The sequence below is a fragment of the Perna viridis genome, chromosome 15 (genome assembly GCF_037379345.1).
Source record: "Perna viridis isolate PV_CMFRI_1.1 ecotype Kerala chromosome 15, ASM3737934v1, whole genome shotgun sequence".
In the NCBI taxonomy this organism is placed as follows: domain Eukaryota; kingdom Metazoa; phylum Mollusca; class Bivalvia; order Mytilida; family Mytilidae; genus Perna; species Perna viridis.
This window is the reverse complement of record NC_142459.1, coordinates 24,798,827-24,820,790: the sequence shown is the minus strand read 5'-3', so window position 1 is coordinate 24,820,790 and position 21,964 is coordinate 24,798,827. Positions and strand designations below refer to the sequence as shown.

The 21,964-nt window shown below is 38.0% G+C and overlaps 1 protein-coding gene across 1 annotated transcript; it reads left to right on the top strand.

The window, feature by feature from the left end:
• The first annotated feature begins 744 nt into the window (after positions 1 to 744).
• On the top strand, positions 745 to 20,298 carry LOC148597581 (uncharacterized). The gene is made up of 12 exons (XM_088563969.1): positions 745 to 1,027; positions 1,473 to 1,565; positions 4,485 to 4,523; positions 5,108 to 5,166; positions 5,612 to 5,759; positions 8,109 to 8,261; positions 8,648 to 8,785; positions 13,953 to 14,072; positions 14,709 to 14,855; positions 15,922 to 17,574; positions 18,071 to 18,187; positions 19,860 to 20,298. The coding sequence occupies exons 1-12, from the start codon at positions 985 to 987 to the stop codon at positions 19,976 to 19,978; spliced, it is 2,829 nt and encodes a 942-aa protein (XP_088420095.1). The 5' UTR covers positions 745 to 984; the 3' UTR covers positions 19,979 to 20,298.
• Positions 20,299 to 21,964: the final 1,666 nt, after the last annotated feature.

Sequence of the window (21,964 nt, the reverse complement as noted above, 5' to 3'; positions counted from 1 at the left end):
GACGATAAATCTTACAATTTATATGATTTTTATCTCAATAGCGCAACGTCCAAATGAAAAACTAAGTGTGGTTATGTGATCAGTAACTGAACTAGAAATAAAAGTGAGTTCAGTGGGTTTTCCACATGCAGGAATCACTTCCTGACTGGTTTTTATAAGACTGCTACTTAAATGTTTCTTTAATTTAAAAAGATACGGGTAGACCAAACCGTCTGAAATAAACTAAAGCCATTGAAACAATACATAAAGTGTACCAAGTTATAAATATCGTATTTGATAAGGCTTTTCAATTTTCTTAAAATATTTTTTTTAATTTTGTTTTCCTAGACGTAAGATATGTTCTAGAAAAAAGTTTCTGATTTCTTTATTCACTTTTTGAAAAGTGAGATTTCAGTCAAACTTTCGCCGAAGGTATACTCTGACAAGCCACCATTGTGGTTTTCATCAACAATCCTGTAAAATGAAAATATAATTTAATAGGAAATTAAATTTTCGTATAGAATATGTAAATGGTTTTTATGCTTTTTTTTTAAAACAAATTTTAAATCAATTTTGAAAGACAAAACTTGAAAGCAATTTGCAACCCCCGGATCAACATTTTTGTACCTTAATAATATTTTTTAAAACAAAGTACTTCTTTAAATATGATCTCTGATAGTCTCAAAAACTCGTCCGTGTTTTAGACCCTCCCGTTTTCTAATGGTTTTGCTGATTCGAGCCATTTTTTTCGTTTTATTAATGAACCCCGATGTCATTGTTGTTCTGGTATTAAGCGGGGACAGCTGTCACTGATAGGGGACAAAACTATCGCGACGGACAAGATAACAGGACAGCAGAAAATGATGTTCGTGATGAGATAAATAAATGCCGCTCGACGATTGGTTCTCATCTGTTACTTCCGGTGATAAACTTAACTGAACAGAGAAACATAAAATACTCTTAGAAAGTGTTTAACAGAAGCGGGACGAACAAAAAGGAAACACGATGTTGTTTTGGTTAACAATGTCCATGGTTATTTCAGGCAGCTGTGAGTTTTTTTGTTACACTAACCCGGAAAAATCTATGTAAAAAAAATATTTATATCTTTTTAGCAAATCTTACAGATACGGATTATTACACTTTTATTTAACTTAACTCAAGAAAGTATAACTAAATACTAAATAACTAAATACGGTTAAAAATTGGAGTCTGATTCTGATCCTATTAATGAGAAAGTATTGGCTAGAACGCAGGGAAACAGAAACAGGAGAGTTCCAGGATTGGAGAACACCATTTTGTCGGAAAATATTTGTGCAAAGTTTGGGCAACAATTAGAAAATAAATTTCTTGATCTGAATGGAATGGTAGAAGGATCTATATATTGTTTTATCTGTTAATGATACCAAAAAAAAAAAAAAAACCAAAAAATTGATACGGTTAAAGTAGACGCCTGAGTTGTTCGAAATGTAAACCTTTTATTTTGTACCTACAAGCTGCCTACGGAATGTGCGGAAACCCACCAAGATGTGCTCCTGGATGTTTTAAGTTGGACGAGAGAGGATGCTTGTTGTGTGCTTGTGGTGTCTGTAAGTAACACAATATTGTATATGATTACAATTTAGTTGCATTATTTCTCCATAATTTTTATTTCTCCATAATTTTACATTTTTATTTCCGTTAAAAAAATCGAAATGAAAAAGTTCATGTTGATGGGTTGGATAATTTTCGCATGATTTATATAAAGTACATGTATGTAATCAAGTTCAGTTAAGATCGACGGTTCTGCGTTCGGAAGTTGAACTAACTGTGTATTAGATCAGTGCTGTTTACATCGTGTTAAATTAAATGATACTACCCAGAATCGTGAATCACACATGGGCATGCTTCATTTTTTTTTGTGGAACCACTTTATGACTGCTTTGACAAAGTGTGTCGGGAGACATTTTTGTAGATAGACTCTGACTTACCAGATTTTTGCGACTGGTGCCACTGGCGGAGCAGGACATTTTTCCCTTCCGGACCAAATAAAGGCTTTTGAAATTCCAGCCCTTTCTTGAATTTTGCGACTTCTAACTGTTACAGTTTGAATAAGAGTACGAATAAGTTTGAACAAGAGTACGAGTTGCATGTATTGGCCTTTCAAGTCTCGTGGAATTTTGAAACTGATTTGGAGCACTTTTCTTTGATCCATATTTTTATTTCTTTTGCTCATTGAAAACTACACAGCGCTAAAATAATATAATTAGTTATATGCACTCAATTTCTATCTAGACAGCGCTGAAATAATATAAGTAGTTTTGTGCACTCTATTTCTATCTAGACAGCCCCGGAATAATATAATTAGTTGTGTGCTCCCTATTTTATCTAGACAGCCCCGGAATAATATAATTAGTTGTGTAATTCCTATTTTATCTAGACAGCGCTGAAATAATATAATTAGTTATGTGCACTCTATTTCTATCTGGACAGCGCTGAAATAATATAATTAGTTGTGTGCACTCTATTTCTATCTAGACAGCCCCGGAATAATATAATTAGTTGTGTGCCCCCTATTTCTATCTAGACAGCGCTGAAATAATATAATTAGTTATGTGCACTCAGTTTCTATTTAGACAGCCCGGAATAATATAATTAGTTGTGTGCTCCCTATTTCTATCTAGACAGCGCTGAAAAAATATTAGTTATGTGCACTCTATTTCTATCTAGACAGCGCTGAAATAATATAATTAGTTATGTGCACTCAATTTCTATTTAGTCAGCCCCGGAATAATATAATTAGTTGTGTGCTCCCTATTTCTATCTAGACAGCGCTGAAATAATATAATTAGTTATGTGCACTCAATTTATATCTAGACAGCCCAGAATAATATAAGTATGTACACTCTATTTCTATCTAGACAGCGCTGAAATAATATAATCAGTTATGTGCACTCTATTTATATGTAGACAGCCCCGGAATAATATAATTAGTTGTGTGCTCCCTATTTCTATCTAGACAACGCTGAAATAATATAATCAGTTATGTGCACTCTATTTATATGTAGACAGCCCCGGAATAATATAATTAGTTGTGTGCTCCCTATTTCTATCTAGACAGCGCTGAAATAATATAATTAGTTATGTGCACTCTATTTCTATCTAGACAGCCCCGGAATAATATAATTATGTGCACTCAATTTCTATCTAGACAGCGCTGAAATAATATAATTAGTTATGTGCACACTATTTCTATCTAGACAGCGCTGAAATAATGTAATTAGTTATGTGCACTCAATTTATATCTAGACAGCCCAGAATAATATAATTATGTACACTCTATTTCTATCTAGACAGCCCCAGAATAATATAATTAGTTATATGAGCTCTATTTCTATCTAGACAGCCCTGGAATAACATAATTAGTTGTGTGCACTCTATTTCTATCTAGACAGCCCCAGAATAATATAATTAGTTATATGCACTCTATTTCTATCTAGACAGCCCCGGAATAACATAATTAGTAATGTGCTGCCTATTTCTATCTAGACAGCCCCGGAATCATATAAATAGTTATGTGCACTCTATTTCTATCTAGACAGCCCCGGAATAATATAATTACGTGCACTCTATTTCTATCTAGACAACCCTGGAATAACATAATTAACTGTGTGCACTATATATCTATCTAGACAGCCCTGGAGCCCTGGAATTATAATAATATAATTAGTTGTGTGCACCCTAAATCATATTAACTATGGCTGGTTGTGTCAGTTTAGTAATTCCTAGAACCATTTCCTTACAAGTGCTTGGTACAGATTTCTTGACATTTACATAAGATGATTATTTTACATGGTACGTATACTCGTATTGGTGTATGTTTACAGCACTTCAGATCGACAAGAGATCTATAGGGCGTGGATGGATATTGAAGGATGCTGTGATATTTTTTCGTTCTATAAAGAAATAATCCCAGTCAAGTTAAACATCCAACGAATAAATCATTAAAAAGGTTTATGACGTCATGAGAAGATAGACGGAATTTAATATCCAATCAGAAGGCATGTTACTTCTGAAATTAATTTATACTTAAATATTTAAAGACTGCAAAATTCTGAGATAAACAAAAAAAATGATGTTTTATACAACGAATAATGCTTGTTTTTAGTTTAATAAGTGTGCATTTATACATCTTACTAGGACTAAACATAGATATGTTCTTCCGACCGCTTTAGGTAAAAAATGAATGAAAACAAATACATTACTTGTAATCGTCAAGGATTGACTGGCGTTATAGCAGTTCTACCAACCTGTACCCTTCAATCAACTTTGGTTCCATTTTCTACCCTCAGATTCAATTTCTTGGTAAAACAGAATATCAGTGGGTTTCTACCCTCAGATTCAATCTCTTGGTAAAACAGTGGCAAAATGTATTCATACTACCTCTTAGTTACCTTTTGTTTCCACTTTGTTTCTATTTTTCATCATTAATGCACTTTATGTTTCATATTTGTGTCTTTCTATTTCAGTAAATTTTCATCCAGGGGGTTACCATGGTATGCCACAAGGTAAGTGAGAAGTGATCGTTTTTAGTTTAAAGTGGGGAGTCAGGATCAGTTTTTGCAAGCTCCACGACACTCGTTCGTTTTCGATCTTACTAACCACTGCAGACAGGCCTTCCGAGATTCTCGGACATTATTCAAATCAAATCGGATAAACGTCGCGTAAATTTCTTACATTTTCTGCACCGTTTATAGTGAAATTCGAAAGTCAGACGCTGTTTTGGAGCTTGGAGTTTTTGTTCTGGATTTTTCTAGCCGCAAACCTTCGAGGCAAAAAAAACTTTACTAATGTGAATTATATATACTGTAAAAGTACTGTAACTGGTGGATAGCAATATTTATAGTGCAAGAAAAATAAGTCAAATTGTATCCCTAAAGTATACCAATGGGGAATTCCCTTTTCGGTTGGGCCGAAAAACTGGTACCGCCCGTACAATAATAAATAAACAGTTTGTACAAGAAAAACAATGAAAACGTATACCTTCATAGACAGTTCTGATCACAGCAATACAACCTGTAAAACGTACCAACAGGATGCATGAAGCGTTGTCTCCCTTTTGCTGTGCATTTAATCATCTATAATTTTGTAGTTCATATGGGTGGTGGAGGATTTGTACCAGGATCGATGTCGGGATTTGGAGCCGTGAAAGTAAGTTTGTTGACGGAGTGACTGCTGATTGATTTGTTTTGTAAGTCAATATTTGAATTAGGATTTGCATATCCTGGACCTATCATACATGTATTCGCCAATATGGCGAGCCGATATGTGCTAATAATCAATAGATGCGTTTGATGTGTTCTCTGTGTTGGATGTCGACCATTGTAATGTACCTTTGCACCGCGCTAGACTTCTTACAATTAGGCTTCTGGAACAGGGTTATGGTGCTACATGTTTTAAGCCACCAATACAGTTTTATGTTCACCTTCATGAACTCGTGGATAGTTACGGTGTATCCATTTGCACCATGAGTTGTTCAATTAACGTGTCATAGTTTTCCTTTCCTCTTTCGTCTACCCCGAACTTGACTTTTTATGAGCAGCTCGGCTGGTGTTCCTAGAAAAGCAGAGAACGCTTTGATTTTTTTATTTTTCAGGCTAAGCCGTTAAGTCAGTGCCCTGGTACGAAACTTTGTATGCAGACATGTAAGGGACGTTACTCTCTAGGGCAAGTTGGCAGAAACGGATGTAAAAGTTGTACGTGTAAGACAAGTCACATGACTCAAGTTAGCTCGCATTCATCATGTAAGTTATCATATTAAATTCATTGAGCGTCTGACAAAAGTTTGTTTTGGCTTGAATTTGAATGTGTTTCAAACTCCATCAGTCGCCTCAATTTCTTTATGTCACTTTACTTCCTAAACAAGCGTTAGGTATCACGATGTAATGCTGGTCTTTACACCACTTTACTTCCTAAACAAACGTTAGGTATCACGATGTAATGCTGGTCTTTACACCACTTTACTTCCTAAACAAGCGTTAGGTATCACGATGTAATGCTGGTCTTTACAGCACTTTACTTCCTAAACAAGCGTTAGGTATCACGATGTAATGCTGGTCTTTACAGCACTTTACTTCCTAAACAAGCGTTAGGTATCACGATGTAATGCTGGTCTTTACAGCACTTTACTTCCTAAACAAGCGTTAGGTATCACGATGTAATGCTGGTCTTTATAGCACTTTACTTCCTAAACAAGCGTTAGGTATCACGATGTAATGCTGGTCTTTACAGCACTTTACTTCCTAAACAAGCGTTAGGTATCACGATGTAATGCTGGTCTTTACACCACTTTACTTCCTAAACGTTAGGTATCACGATGTAATGCTGGTCTTTACACCACTTTACTTCCTAAACAAGCGTTAGGTATCACGATGTAATGCTGGTCTTTACAGCACTTTACTTCCTAAACAAGCGTTAGGTATCACGATGTAATGCTGGTCTTTACAGCACTTTACTTCCTAAACAAGCGTTAGGTATCACGATGTAATGCTGGTCTTTACAGCACTTTACTTCCTAAACAAGCGTTAGGTATCACGATGTAATGCTGGTCTTTACACCACTTTACTTCCTAAACAAGCGTTAGGTATCACGATGTAATGCTGGTCTTTACACCACTTTACTTCCTAAACAAGCGTTAGGTATCACGATGTAATGCTGGTCTTTACACCACTTTACTTCCTAAACAAGCGTTAGGTATCACGATGTAATGCTGGTCTTTACACCACTTTACTTCCTAAACAAACGTTAGGTATCACGATGTAATGCTGGTCTTTACAGCACTTTACTTCCTAAACAAGCGTTAGGTATCACGATGTAATGCTGGTCTTTACAGCACTTTACTTCCTAAACAAGCGTTAGGTATCACGATGTAATGCTGGTCTTTACAGCACTTTACTTCCTAAACAAGCGTTAGGTATCACGATGTAATGCTGGTCTTTACACCACTTTACTTCCTAAACAAGCGTTAGGTATCACGATGTAATGCTGGTCTTTACACCACTTTACTTCCTAAACAAACGTTAGGTATCACGATGTAATGCTGGTCTTTACAGCACTTTATATTCCTATCTGACTTAATTTCTGACTTAGATCCTGTGGTATCAGTAGGCCACCTTTTCTCATTTAAACCAGTATAAATAAACCTAGATGTAGCAAAGAAAACAGAGCGGAAACCCAACAACGTATTTGAGTTAATCAGTTCATCTTAGCATTTTCCTTGACATTAACTTTCGTTGCAAATTATAATTGTTCAAGGACTTTTGATTAGTTGTCTACATTATAACCACGCCCACAATGACGAGACGACGAATAAGGGACGATTGTCATTTAAAAGTTGATTCTATTTTCTGATTTTATACCTCGCCACACGAAGTGGCGAAGTATCATGTGATACACTTCGAAAAGTTGCGTGTCCGTCCGTCCCTCCGTCCAACCCGATGGTTTCGGGATGATAACTTGGTAGGGTATCACTTTCTGTTCTATTAATGACTTCTTTTTAACAAACATTGCTTAATTGATTGATTGATTGATTGATTGATTGATTGTTGGGGTTTAACGCCCGAGCAGCAATATTTCAGCTATATCCAGGCAATGAAATGGGTGATAAAATGAACATAAATGATGATGAAATGAAAACGAGGGATGGGACACAAGGACAACAGGGTCGACAAATTTTGATTGCCACTAGAAAAAGGGGGGCGATGGGTAGGGTCGGGCAATTTAGCGAAGCGCAAAGGTTCCTTCTCCCATCGTATACCACAGCAGGGTTCTATAACGCGCGAGGAACGTGGCATCTTTCCGAACACGGTGCACCACTATGGTTTGCGGTCAGGTTTTCCGTATTATAGCCTGACAACCCCAGCATGTAACACGCCAGGGGTCCCCCATTCCACCACCTGGGGCACACATCCCAGTTACGACAAGCTTTGCGCTGCTGTAGGCCTATTCCTTTGACACCCGGACCTGCACGGGGCAATCGGTCACATCATCATGCGTTACCCCAATGATACATGAAACACACTTCTTTGATTATATTTTATAAATTGGACTTACTTCAAAACTTAGTTATACTTTCAAATTCCATTTTTGTTAAGACGTAGCGAAGCCACAGACTCACGTGACATATGTAGTTCAACAGAAACAAGCGTCGTGCACCGGAACCAAATTGTGCATGATGACCTGCAAATCTCGTTATGTTCTCGGGGCAAAAGGACGTGATGGATGTAACACATGCTCATGTGCTCCAGGTAGGTAACACTGTATTTTTATTGAGCTGTAAAAAATGTTTAGCAGACAAGCCTAGTGTCTACGAGTCATTTGAAAATCTATATTGTCAAGCAACAAACTAACTTGGAACCTTTGAATACGAGTTAAACGTGTATATAAGAATTAAAGAAAAAATTCTCGTAGATAGTGACCTTTTAGATATCTTCTTACCCTACCGGTGCACTTGGTCCATGCTCCCAGTTTTTAGTGTAGCCCGAGTTGCTCATTTGCATTTGTTACTTTGTATGTATGATTTTAGTTACATTATGTTCTTTGTTGTGTATGTCTGTTTTCCATGCATGGTCTTTGTCCCTGGATTACATTCTTTGATTACTGCTATAACCTTGGTTCCCTTGATTACTCTCAGAACCGACTCCAGCTCCAACAAAAGCACCCGCGAAGATGAGTTGTATGTCCACAGTAATGTGTATGCTGACGTGTAAAAACGGATACCAACTCGGAGCTACTAAATCTAATGGTTGTCAAGAATGCACATGTATCGTTCGTAAGTACAGATAATTTTATTATCGAGGGCTGGGATTCCCTGTTGAGTAAGGAAATCTTTTTTTTTCACACAAGCACGAAAATATTCTATTTTTTTCAGCTGCCGCTGGAGTAAAAATGTTTATTTGGAAATCTACATTTTTAGATTTTACTGTTTCTATTTTTTAAAACCGATTAAACACTGTTTGTCGTTAATTATCGACGTGCAAAGTTAGACAATCCTGTCATGACAGTCCGGACGAATGACCAGGTACATTCTATAAAAAGTGGCTAAAGCTGTTTAAGGAATGACTGTTATATATTTCCGGTCTTCGAAGAAATAGCCTCAATCACGTGGTGCACATTAAATAACCTGCTTAGCAGGTTATTGTCAAGTGTGCACCACGGGCATTAAAAATATAACAGTCATTCTTCATAATTTTTAATTTTAGTGTCAAAATTCAACGAGTAAATCATTGAAAAAAATGATGACGTCACAGTCTTATACAAAATTTAGTCTATGAGATGATGAACAAAATTTGTTTTCCAATCAGAAAGCGTGTTGGTTCTGAAATTAAATTATATTGAAATATAGTTGTGCAGCTTAGAAGTTTTACCCCTATCTGATCAAGAGATAAAACCGTGATTTTCATCTTGGATACGTTCAAAATTTTAGCACGGATGAAATAAACGTATCACAACTCTACTTAACCGTACAAGCTCGTACTGACCCGTTTTAATCCCTATTAAAACCGTATTTACCTCTACTAATTCGAGGATTAGTAATTATCAAGAACTTGTACGGTTACTTACGAATGACCACGTACTAGCACGGTTGCACTTCGTTATTGCTAAGGATAGAGTACGGTGTTCTACGAATGTATACGGAAAGGTACGACCCCATTACGTGCAATTACGGATTGATAAGGATCAGAAAGGTTTTCCAAGGATTTGTTACGGTTTTCTACGTGTGTACTACGTTGCATCCCGACAAAAAACGGATTATAACGGTTCAAAGGAGCACTGCCATAAGAATATGACAACAATGGCAGGCATCAAACCGCCACCAAACTGACATCAAAAAGACTCTAGAATTTTGTATAAATACCCTGCACATGTAGTACTAAAGATGAAGTTTTCGTTTTTTCAGTCGTAAATGAACCATCAACAACTCATATTTGCAGTTAATTGGCTTGGTCTTGATATTGATATGACTCGAATTGCAAGAGCAATGATTGAGCTTCTTGATGACACATATGGGGGAGGACTGGAGGCAGAGAAGGTGATGTAACAGGGATTGGCTTCTCCGTAGGCCTATCCATGGGCAGTATGAGGCCCTAATGACTGAACTTAGATTAGAAAATCCAGCGTCATTTAAGAACTTTGTGAGGGTAGACCCACAGATGTTTCAGGAACTTCTTCTAGTCATAGGTCCTAGGATTACTAAGAAGAACACCTGGTATAGACAGCCCATTGATCCTGGATTGAGACTAGCGATCACATTGAGATATTTGGCTACAAAGGACAGTTACCGAACATGGATGTATGGTTTTTAGGTTGCTCACAACACAATAAGTGGTATTGTTCGAAATATATACAAGGCTATAGTTTCAATATATGAGGAGAACATTATCCAGACCCCTACTGAGCCTTAACAATGGCAGACTATAGCTGAGCAGTTTCAAGCGAGATGGCAGTTTCCCCAGACACTTGGTGCTCTGGATGGCAAACATGTAGCCATACGGTGTCCTCCGAAGGGAGGTTACCTGTACTACAACTACAAAGGATATCATTCAGTAGTTCAGACGGCTCTCGTCGACGACGATTACATATACAAATTTCGATGGGTGAATATTGGTGCACAAGGTGGGTGTTCTGACGCTCAGATCTGGAATCAATGTTATTTGAAGGAAACTATTGAAAGAGGATTATTTGGCATGCCAGCTGCATTACCTCTGCCAGGTGTTCCGTAAATCATATGACCATGGTTTTCCGTAGTAACCCTTACCTATACCGTAGCAACACGTTGTTTTACCGTAGCGAATACGTACTGGCACATCCATCCGTATTAAACCGTGTTATGACCGTATTGTACCGTGTCATTCCGTATCAATTATAGCCATTTTACCGAATTGTCCTTGGTGGGTCCTTCCAAATTCGTAGTTCCACCGTCCTTTAATCATACTGGATCCGTATCGAACAACGCCAGTCGGTTTTTCCTATGTCATCCGTGAAATTTAATCCGTAGTAGAACCGGCGATGCAATCCGTGAATGTGTGACCTAGGCATAACTTATTGAGACAAATCCAAGCATTACCGACTAGAATAGAAATTCCTGCAGTCTATTTACCAGTTGGGACAGTACCCATAAAGGATAAATCCATAAAAGAATCCCAAGTCTGTTCTTTTCCATTTTTCATTAAATAATGACAACCCGAAGTCAGCATTAGAAAGACAATGCCTTGTGCAATCACATGAGCTTACCATTCTAAATCGAATGACAAACTTATTTCCCACCTCTCTCTATACTGAAGGATCAATTGCCATCAAAATTAATGTAGAAACACCAGGTCAGAGAAACCATAAATAAGTTCCGGAATATGAATCTGCAAAGAGAGGCCAAAGGTAAATCGACACTGAAATTTTTATGTATCCCCGGTCTGCATATTGGAAATACTCATTCCATTTGGGCTAACTTATATCTTAACATTGACGAAATTGGAGAAGCAACAACAAAAAGAAAGATTACTAAGTCTTATAGCTACATATATTTTACAATCACTAAGAGCACGATTCTCGAATAGAAATATAGATGCAACCTGCCCATCCCGGAAGAGGAAGTACATTTTATGACACGATGTCCAGCTCTTGAATATTTAAGGATGGAATCTCATAATAATATAAAGAAAAAGTAATCAAGGGAACCAAGGTTATAGCGGTAATCAAAAGTATGTATTCCAGGGACAAAGACCAGACAAGGAAAACAGACATACACAATAAAGAACATAAAGTAACTAAAATCATACATACAAAGTAACCAAAGTAAATGAGCAACTCGGACTCCACTAAAAACGAGGATCGTGGACCAGGTGCACCGGTATGGTAAGCGTCCATGTTATTGACAAAGATGGTTCACAAAGTTTGGGACTGCAATTTAGAGATAGAACAGTTATAGTGCAATTGATATTAGATTGTCAACAATTAGCTCTCATGGATATTCTACTTCAGAATAATTTTATACTTAGCCAGTTAGAGGAGGAAAGTAGAAATATGTCTTATAGGTTACACTTCAAAAAAGTATCCCTCTTAAATGATTAGAGACAATTAGATCAGTGTAGTTGTGCTGCGCTATACCTATTAATATTTCACTCTAAGAATTATTCTCATAAGATTAACCTTACAACTGAAGAATAATGGTGTAACTATGATAAGCTGTAATCCTGTGATTGTTTCGCCCTACACTAGTCAGTGTGGTTGTACCGCGCTATACTTTCTGTTCATAAAAAAAAAACCAGGAACTTCAATTCATAATTAACTAAATGACTTTAACTAAATTAAGTTAGTGTGAATGTTTCACGCTATACTTATACATTCCAGCCATCAAGAGCGCAATCTTTTTCTCTCTAGTTGAAAGAAAACATTTATGGAGAGACAATCTGTATCTATGTAAGATCTATGTGTGAGAACAACACTACGTAAATGATAAAAAGCAACATTTTAATAATGAACATGTGCATTTTAATTCTGCAAGAGTAATCAAGGGAACCAAGGTTATAGCAGTAATCAAAAGAATGTAATCCAGGGACAAAGACCAGTCATGGAAAACAGACACACATAACAAAGAACACAAAGCAACTAAAATCGTACACACAAAGCAACAAAAGAAATGAGCAACTCGGTCTCCACAAAAAACCGGGAGCATGGACCAGGTGCACCAGTAGGGTAAGCGTCCTCTGCTTTTCTAGAAACACCCGCCGAGTTGCTTATCAAAAGTCAAGTCCAGGGTAGACAAACGAGGAAAAGGAAACTATGACCCGTTGAATAAATCAGTTTCCATGGTGCAGGTGGATACACCATAACGTTCCACGAGTTCATGATGGCGACCATAAAACTTCTGTAGTGATGATTTCAATCTTGTAGCAACATAACGCTGTTCCAGAAGCCTATTTGGTAGAGTTCTAGCGCGATACAAAAAGTCTGCGTATTTTCGGCAAGCTCTGGCATAACATATGAGTTGTGATATGAACACTCCATACGCAGGTGCTGAAGGGATGTTGCCACAGATGAAAGGAAACTTGACAATTCTGAATGAAAAGTTATCACGTTTGTCGTAAAGTTTGGTCAATAGTTTTCCTTCACCATCGATTTCCAAGTGTAGGTCAAGAAATGAGGCTGTAGTATCCTTTATCTCAAGTACTTTTTGGTAGATGCGATGTATCAAATCCCCGAAATTAAGATTGTTTAAAGATAATACATCATCTGTATAGCGTAAACTGAGATTGAAGGATCTAGCCTAACGATATTCTTTCTTTCTGATCAGATCAGCTATAAAGTCAGCCTCATAAGAGAGAGTGAAGGAATAGGTCAGCAAGTAAAGGAGCACAATGTGTTCCCATTGGAATGCCGACCGTTTGTTGAAAAACACGTCCACCACACTGGATAAATATGTTGTCGATTAAAAATTCCAGCATTTTGTAAACATCTTCCTCTGTATATTTGGAAGATGATTTGGAATTATTTCTTACAGAGTATGAGGAATCTTTACCAAGAACTATATATTTGTATCTAGGGGTACCATCTTTTATGGAAAAACAACGATGTATAATGTTTTTAAGTCGGGATTTTAACTGAGTATGGGGAATAGAAGTATACAGTGTTGAATAATCATAGGGTTTAATGTTATTATATTCAGATAATAGTCTTGAACTGATTGTCTCCAAAAGATCTTTCGAATTTTTCAGGATCCACATTGAATTAATACCACTACTGGAGTAACAAGTGTTGTGGTAGAACTGCAGACCCTCTTTGACAGTTGTGAGTATAGAACAATCGTTCTAAAGTTTAACTGTTCCTGCTTGTTAATAATGAGATGATTAGATTTTGAACCAGCTGCAGTATTGGTGTACTCCAGTAAGTGGAGGAAGATATAGAGAAAAGAAGAATAACTTTAATATTTTCTTAAATTCCAGCAAAAGTTGTGGTTATGCAGCTGACTTGTTCTAGTTCTCTCAAATGTTCATCTGGATGTAATGTGGGTTACAAGTGTGGGACTGATGGATGTCCAACATGTGACTGTATCAAACCACAAGGTACGTACTTGATATGACTGTATCAACCCATAAGGTACGTACTGGATGTGACTGTATCAAACCACAAGGTACGTACTGGATGTGACTGTATCAACCCACAAGGTACGTACTAGATGTGACTGTATCAAACCCAAGTACATACCGATGGTTAAACTAGCATATGGGAACATCGCTACCTTCTACCGCTAAAATTTGTTTTGCTAAATTTGTAGCAAAGTTGTCAAATGTTCGTCAGTTTACTATCGTAAATTTTACAATATATATGTTTCCGTCCTTTAAGCTAACACATATTTTATTTGTACAATTGCAGAAATGATTGTTTGTTATTTTATTTCTTGGACATATTTTGTAGCCATTGGATAATTAAAGGTTGTATGTCCGTCCGTCTGTTAGTGTTTTTATCTGTTTTATTAGTTTATATTTTGTTGTTTTTGGTTTATTGCAGCAGAAATAAATCATCAACTGTTTGTTATTGTTATGTCTACCATATATTGTTGTTTTTTCTCAAAGGTTGTAGAAGTTGTCCGTCCATTCGTTTGCTAATGTTTGTTTTTATATATTGTAATCGTTAGTTTGAATAGAGTTGTAGAAGTTGACCATTATTCGCTAGTCTGTTTGTATTTTTATATATTGCAGTCGTGGGTTTGACCAAGGTCGTAGAAGTTGTACAGAAACAAGTGACATGCTCTGCTACATTCTCCTGTCCTAGTAAATGTTCTCTGGGATACAAATGTGGAACTGATGGTTGTCCTACCTGTGAATGTCTTGTTGCTGTCCATCCAGGTATACATACGATAAAACGTAACATACAGGTAAACATACGATAAAAAGGTAACATACAGATAAACATACGGTAAAAGGTAACATTAACATACATATAAACACACGATAAAAGGTAACATACAGGTAAACCTACGATAAAAGGTAACATACAGATAAACATACGATAAAAAGTAAGATACTGATAAACATACGATAAAAGGTAACATACAGGTAAATGTACTGGTTACGGTTAAATACAGGTAAATTTAATTGATAGATGGTAAGATACATGTATACCTAGTTTATGAGGTAACATACTAGTTACTGTTCTTTACCTGGTTACATTTAAGAACATGTACTTTATAGGATTACATACTGGTAAACATAATCGATAAATGGTAAAAATATAAAGAAATCGTCGTTTCTAAGGTTACATACATGTTAATTTAATTGATAGATGGTAGGAAAGAGGTAAATTTACTTTATAGGGTTACATTCAGGTATACGTAATTGATAAATGGTAATATACGGGTAAATGTACTTTATAGAGTTACATACAGGTCAATATAATTGATGGATGGTTAGATACTGGTAAATGTACTTTATAAGGTTACATACAGGTAATTTTAATAGGTGGTAATGAACATGTAAATTTATATTTATAGAGTATCATTCTAGTATACATAATTGTTAAATGGTAAGATCAGGTAAATATATTTAATAGGGTTACATACAGGTAAATGTAATTGATATATGGTTAGATACTGGTAAATATACTTTATAAGATTACATACATGTTCATTTAATTGATAGAGAATACGATATACAGGTAAAAGTACATGTATTATTTAGTTTTTATACTTTCGTCCTACCAGCATAAAATATTAATGAGAATTTTTTAACATTTTAATGCTTTTATTATAAACTTATAGCATCCATGTTATTTTGGCCCATGCCCTTTTCAATGACTTGTAAAAAAGGTTGCTTATAAGTGCGAAAGTCACTTCTCAATCTCAGCTTTTTTAACGCTCACTATAACCACGTTATATGGTACAACTTTTAACTTTTGTAACAATATGTGTTGTAGACCAGAAGTGTAGCAACGGCTGTAATAACGCCAATACGGGTAGCAATTATGTTGTTGTTCATTCTAATACTAAAACGTGTAACGGTAACTGCGAAACTAAAGTTCAACCAAATATACAGTTTACTACACACACTACCGGTTCCTGTCATGACTGTAGTTCATCTGGGTCAACTTCAAACAACAGCCCAGAGGCCATGGTAAATGGAGGACAATCTGTTGGAATGACCGCGGGACAGGGTGGAGGTTTTATAAATAGCGGATTTAGCCAACACCCTTTGGGAAGTGTTGGACAAGGTTTTGGAGGGGGTCAGAGTTCATCAGGAAAAGTCCAGGGACCATTGGGAAGCATCGGTCAAGGTCCATTCAACTCAATGGGCGGGAGCGGACCCTTTAACCCGAACACATACAGTGGTAAAGGACACAGTTCAGGTGGAGTCGTTAACGGACAGGGTATGGCCGGAAGTGGTCCTTTTAACCCTAATTCTTTTGGAAATGCAGGCCAGGGTTCAGGTGGAGCTGGGAACGGACAAGGTATGGCCGGAAGTGGTCCTTTTAATCCTAATTCTTACGGAGGAGGAATGACAAGTACAGGAACAGGAAGTGGACAGACTGAGGTACAGCAAAATAACAATCTAGTTAATACTGGAGGGCAAAATTCGGGACTAAGTATATCACAATCAAATTCTGGTACCGGAATTACACAGAGTGGGATGGGTTCTGGTACAGTGTCACAGTCATTTGGAAATATTTTGACCAATCAAGGTCCGGTAGCTGGTATGAACACGACTGGTACGGGACCGTTTCAAGCCTCTGGATACGGGTTCTTTACCAATGATGGGTTTAAACCAAGCCCTTATTCACAAGCAGCGAGTGGAAGTACTGGACAAGGTCCTTTTGCTCAAACAGGAGACAGTTCCGGAAAAGGACCATTTGCTGGAACAACCGGCACTTCTAACATTGGTGGTCAAGGAATGTCCAACGGCAGTGGTCAAATACAAGTTGGGCAGAGTTCTCAAACTGTAGGTAGTCATGGCCCATTTAGTACCAACCAAGGACCATATAGCACAATGCAGGGCAGTCACGGACCACAAACGCAGTCCAGTCAGGGACCATTTACTGCAATTCAGGGCGGCCATGGATCACAGACAGGATCTAATCAGGGACAGTTTACTTCAATACAAGGCGGTCAAGGACCACAAACGGGATCCAGTCAGGGACCTTTTACTTCAATGCAGGGCGGTCACGGACCAACAACAGGGGGAGGTCAGGGACCAATAAACCCAGTGCATGGTACTGGTTTATTAGGTCTTCAGAACAACGCAAATGTAGATCCTTCTTTTATTATCAAGAATTGTCCAGAAACAATGCATTGCATGGGGCAATGCCCAATGGGTTATCAGCTAAAAGAGGCAGACGAGAAGGGATGTCCATCATGTTCATGTCTTGGTGCTAAAGGAGAAACGATGCAAGGTTTGCCTCATCAAAACCAGATTTTTGGTCAAGGTCAAGTTGGGAAAGGTCAAGGTCAGGGGCCATTTTCAGCCATTGGTCAACCGACCACAGGGAAACAGAGTTCTGGTCAACAGTTACCACTGGTAACATCAACTCCACCGACAAGTGGAGGTGCACATTCAGCAGCCGGAAACAACTATGGTAAGGTTACCATAAAGGTTTCCTCTATAGTCTTTTTCTGTATTGTTATCTTTTTAATCAAGAAAAAAATAACTGATGTATAATCAGTGGCTGACCCAAGGAGGGACCCAAGCATTAGGCCGTCTCCCTTTGTTGGAAGATTTTAGGATATCGTGAAAAGTTTGTGCAAAAATGAGACATGATAGCATATTGCTGGACCGAAGTTTCACCTTTCATAAATATCTAGACCCACTACACATTAATTGTAGATTGAAGGTAATGGTATAAATATCTAGAAATATATCACGTTATATTTAGCGGGCATGAAGAATATCATCTTTTTGATGGAGTTTTGACTCTGACTTACTTTTCACATAACGCAATTTGTTTCAAAATATGATATTCGTATGAAAGTGGAGTTATTAAGGAAAACTGATTAGGACAATTATTAAGGCCAAAATTTACACATGCTTAACTGTAAATAGGCCAATATTCACCCGTGCTTAACTTTTTACAGGCCAACATTCACATGTAATGGCGTGTTCTACCACATTTTATTGTCCACATGAATGCTCCGTTGGCTACATTCCAGGACCTGACGGGTGTCCTTCCTGTAACTGTGCTGGAGGTTACGGTAAGTTTTCATCCCCGATGGCTACATCCTAGGACCTGACGGGTGTCCTTCCTGGAACTGCTGGAGGTTACGGTAAGTTTTCATCCCCGATGGCTACATACTAGGACCTGACGTGTCCTTCCTGTAACTGCTGGAGGTTACGGTAAGTTTTCATTTCCCGATGGCCACATCTCAGGACCTGACGGGTGTCCTTCCTGTAACTGTGCTGGAGGTTACGGTAAGTTTTCATCCCCGATGGCTACATCCTAGGACCTGACGTGTCCTTCCTGGAACTGCTGGAGGTTACGGTAAGTTTTCATTTCCCGATGGCCATATCTCAGGACCTGACGGGTGTCCTTCCTGTAACTGTGCAGGAGGTTACGGTAAGTTTTCATCCACGCTTGGCTACATCCCAGGACCTGACGGGTGTCCTTCCTGGAACTGCTGGAGGTTACGGTAAGTTTTCATCCCCTATGGCTACATCCTAGGACCTGATGTGTTCTTTCTGTAACTGCTGGAGGTTACGGCGTTTTCATTTGTCGATGGCCACATCTCAGGACCTGACGGGTGTCCTTCCTGTAACTGCTGGAGGTTACGGTAAGTTTTCATTCCCGCATGACTACATCACAGGACCTGACGGGTGTCCTTCCTGTAACTGTGCTGGAGGTTACGGTAAGTTTTCATCCCCGCATGGCTACATCTCAGAACCTGACGGGAGTCGTTCCTGTAACTGCTAGAGGTTACGGTAAGTTTTCATCCCCGCATGGTTACATCCCAGGACCTGACGGGTGTCCTTCCTGTAACTGTGCTGGAGGTTACGGTAAGTTTTCATCCCCGCATGGCTACATCCTAGGACCTGACGTGTCCTTCCTGGAACTGCTGGAGGTTACGGTAAGTTTTCATCCCCGCATGGCTACATCCTAGGACCTGACGTGTCCTTCCTGGAACTGCTGGAGGTTACGGTAAGTTTTCATCCCCGCATGGCTACATCCTAGGACCTGACGGGTGTCCTTCCTGTAACTGTGCTGGAGGTTGCGGTAAGTTTTCACCCCCGCATGGCTACATCACAAGACCTGACGGGAGTCGTTCCTGTAACTGTGCTGGAGGTTACGGTAAGTTTTCATTTCCCGCATGGCTACATCCTAGGACCTGACGGGTGTCCTTCCTGTAACTGTGCTGGAGGTTGCGGTAAGTTTTCACCCCCCCCCATGGCTACATCACAAGACCTGACGGGTGTCCTTCCTGTAACTGTGCTGGAGGTTACGGTAAGTTTTCATCCCCACATGGCTACATCCTAGGACCTGACGGGTGTCCTTCCTGTAACTGTGCTGGAGGTTACGGTAAGTTTTCATTCCTGCATGGCTACATCACAGGACCTTTCCTTCGTTGTTATATTGTTGCACATAGAAGTCAAAAATAGGTAGTAAGTTGGAATATCTATACCATTCATGGATATGTGATGTTCATAAAATTGAAACTTGGAAGCATATCTCTACTGTTGTTTAAAATTGGAAACTAATCTTAATATCAAGGCAGGATTAAACATTGTAATATCTTAATAATTTTAACTGACAACCGCAAATTACTAACATCGCATACATATTGATTTGATTCTCAATTGACTTGAGATCACTCAGTTTTTTTGCGCTAAATCGACGTCTGCTTGTATAAGAATATTGCCTTCTTTTTTCAGTAACTACCTCACCGGCTGATTGTATGGGGACATTTGCTTGTTCTGATGTCTGTAAGTCGGCTTACATCCGGGGTTCTGATGGATGTCCCAAATGTGACTGTCTCAAAACTTCTGAATGAACAACGTGACATTGATACTTAATAAATTCATACATATGATTTCTTATTATGCATTATTTGTAGTTATTTCCCCTTGAATTTCAAGCTATTGTTTCATCATACTCATTATTTTCGTGTCATTTGTAACCATCGCTTGCTATTTGTATGGCGTTATACAGTTGTTGTCGAGGCCCTACATTGAAATACTTAATGATGCATACAGACACATCAGTATTTGTATTGAATATCATACTTCACGAGGCCTCAGTATTGGTTTTAATAATTTCCATTCTTTTAGAAATTACCCAATAGAGATTACCTATGTTAACGTCATTCGCTTTTTATTTCGACTTTTCCAGAACAAAAGCCGGTCATTGTAACAGAACCGATCAAACATCCCGCCAAAACTGAGGCCGTTACCATCTTAAAACAGTGTCCTTCAACTTTCAACTGTATGACGTCATGTAAAGAGGGATATACGCTTGGTAGTGCAGGTCATGACGGCTGTCCAGCATGCACATGCGCAAGGGTTCAGAGTATATATATATTTCCTGTTTTTTTCTCGGTTGTATGCTTTGAAAATAAATATTTTCTTTATGCATTAGAGTTTAACGATTTTTCTAGTAAAAAAAAAAGATTTATTTGGACAACACATCATTTTAAATACAAATTGCAAGGGCGACTATCGTATAAAATGATAAACGGAAACTAATAACAGATTACCCTACATAAAACACATTTATCGGTAAAAAAAAAAAAACCCGAATTTTTCTTTTTGTCTCCATATATGAGTTTAATACCCTGAATCATGCAGAAATATATTCCCATGGAGAGGACTTGTGTGTGAACCTTAACTACGTTGTCAAGAACTAATCTTTGTTCCTGGATTACATTCTTTTGATTACCGCTATAACCTTGGTTTCCTTGATTACTCTTATAAAATTGCGATGCGTACATGGTAACAATTTTTTGTGTGGTCAGACCAGTATAATCTTTTCTATTTTCTATATTACCGCATTTAATCGTTGCTATCACTTGAATATTCGATAAAGTTTTTTCCCATATATTTTGCTGTATAGAAGAGACATGTGATACTTGCCATAGCTCCCGAAGTTGTGACGTCACCATTTCTTGTATGGCTACGTGCGAGCATGGTTATATCCTTGGTAACAAGGACCATAATGGTTGTCCTAGTTGTCGATGCTCTCAGGAGTGTAACACATGTGAGGTTAAGAAACCTGTGGTTGTAGTTCAACAAAAAGAGTCGTGTCATAACTGTGAGACTATCAAGGTCGTCCAGCCAGTGAAGGTCGTTCAGCCTGCTAAAGAAGAGTGCCATGAATGCGGAACATCAGGTAACAATATTTTCGGTTTAACCTCAATCAGTCACACCTCTTCTATGTGGAAAACTTCAAAGTTCCCCATCCCCAATACCTCAGCTCTACCTAATTGATCCAATGTCCATGCTTCATTCTCCATGTCAATTTAAAATGCCCCTCCAATGACACATTCCCATTGTCCAAATCCCAATGTCTAATGTCCAATGCCTCATTCCTCATGTTTTCACTCCCTTGTACCATTTCCAATTACCAATTTCCTGTGCTTCCTCCCAATAACCATTCTCAATGACCCGTTTCCCCATGTCCTATTCACCCTGTCTCATATGTCCTCATCTCAATGTTCCGTTTCTAATGCCATATTCACTATTATTGTTCAACATCACCAGAAAAGTAGCAAATATGGGTGATAGATGTTACGAAACTAATCTATAATATGTTTCTAATGCATTATTTTACATTAAGAAAATACATGTATAGTGAAACCTTAAAGTTTGTTTATTATCAACGATATTTCCGAATAGTTCCGATTCCAAATTTCTCGTACCCCATACCCCACTACCTCATGCCCCATTGATTTAGAGGTAATCACTATTCAACTAGCAGGTAAGTGAACATTCGTACGCTTTGTTGCTTTGCAGGAGCACATTTTAATAGGATTAATAACCTT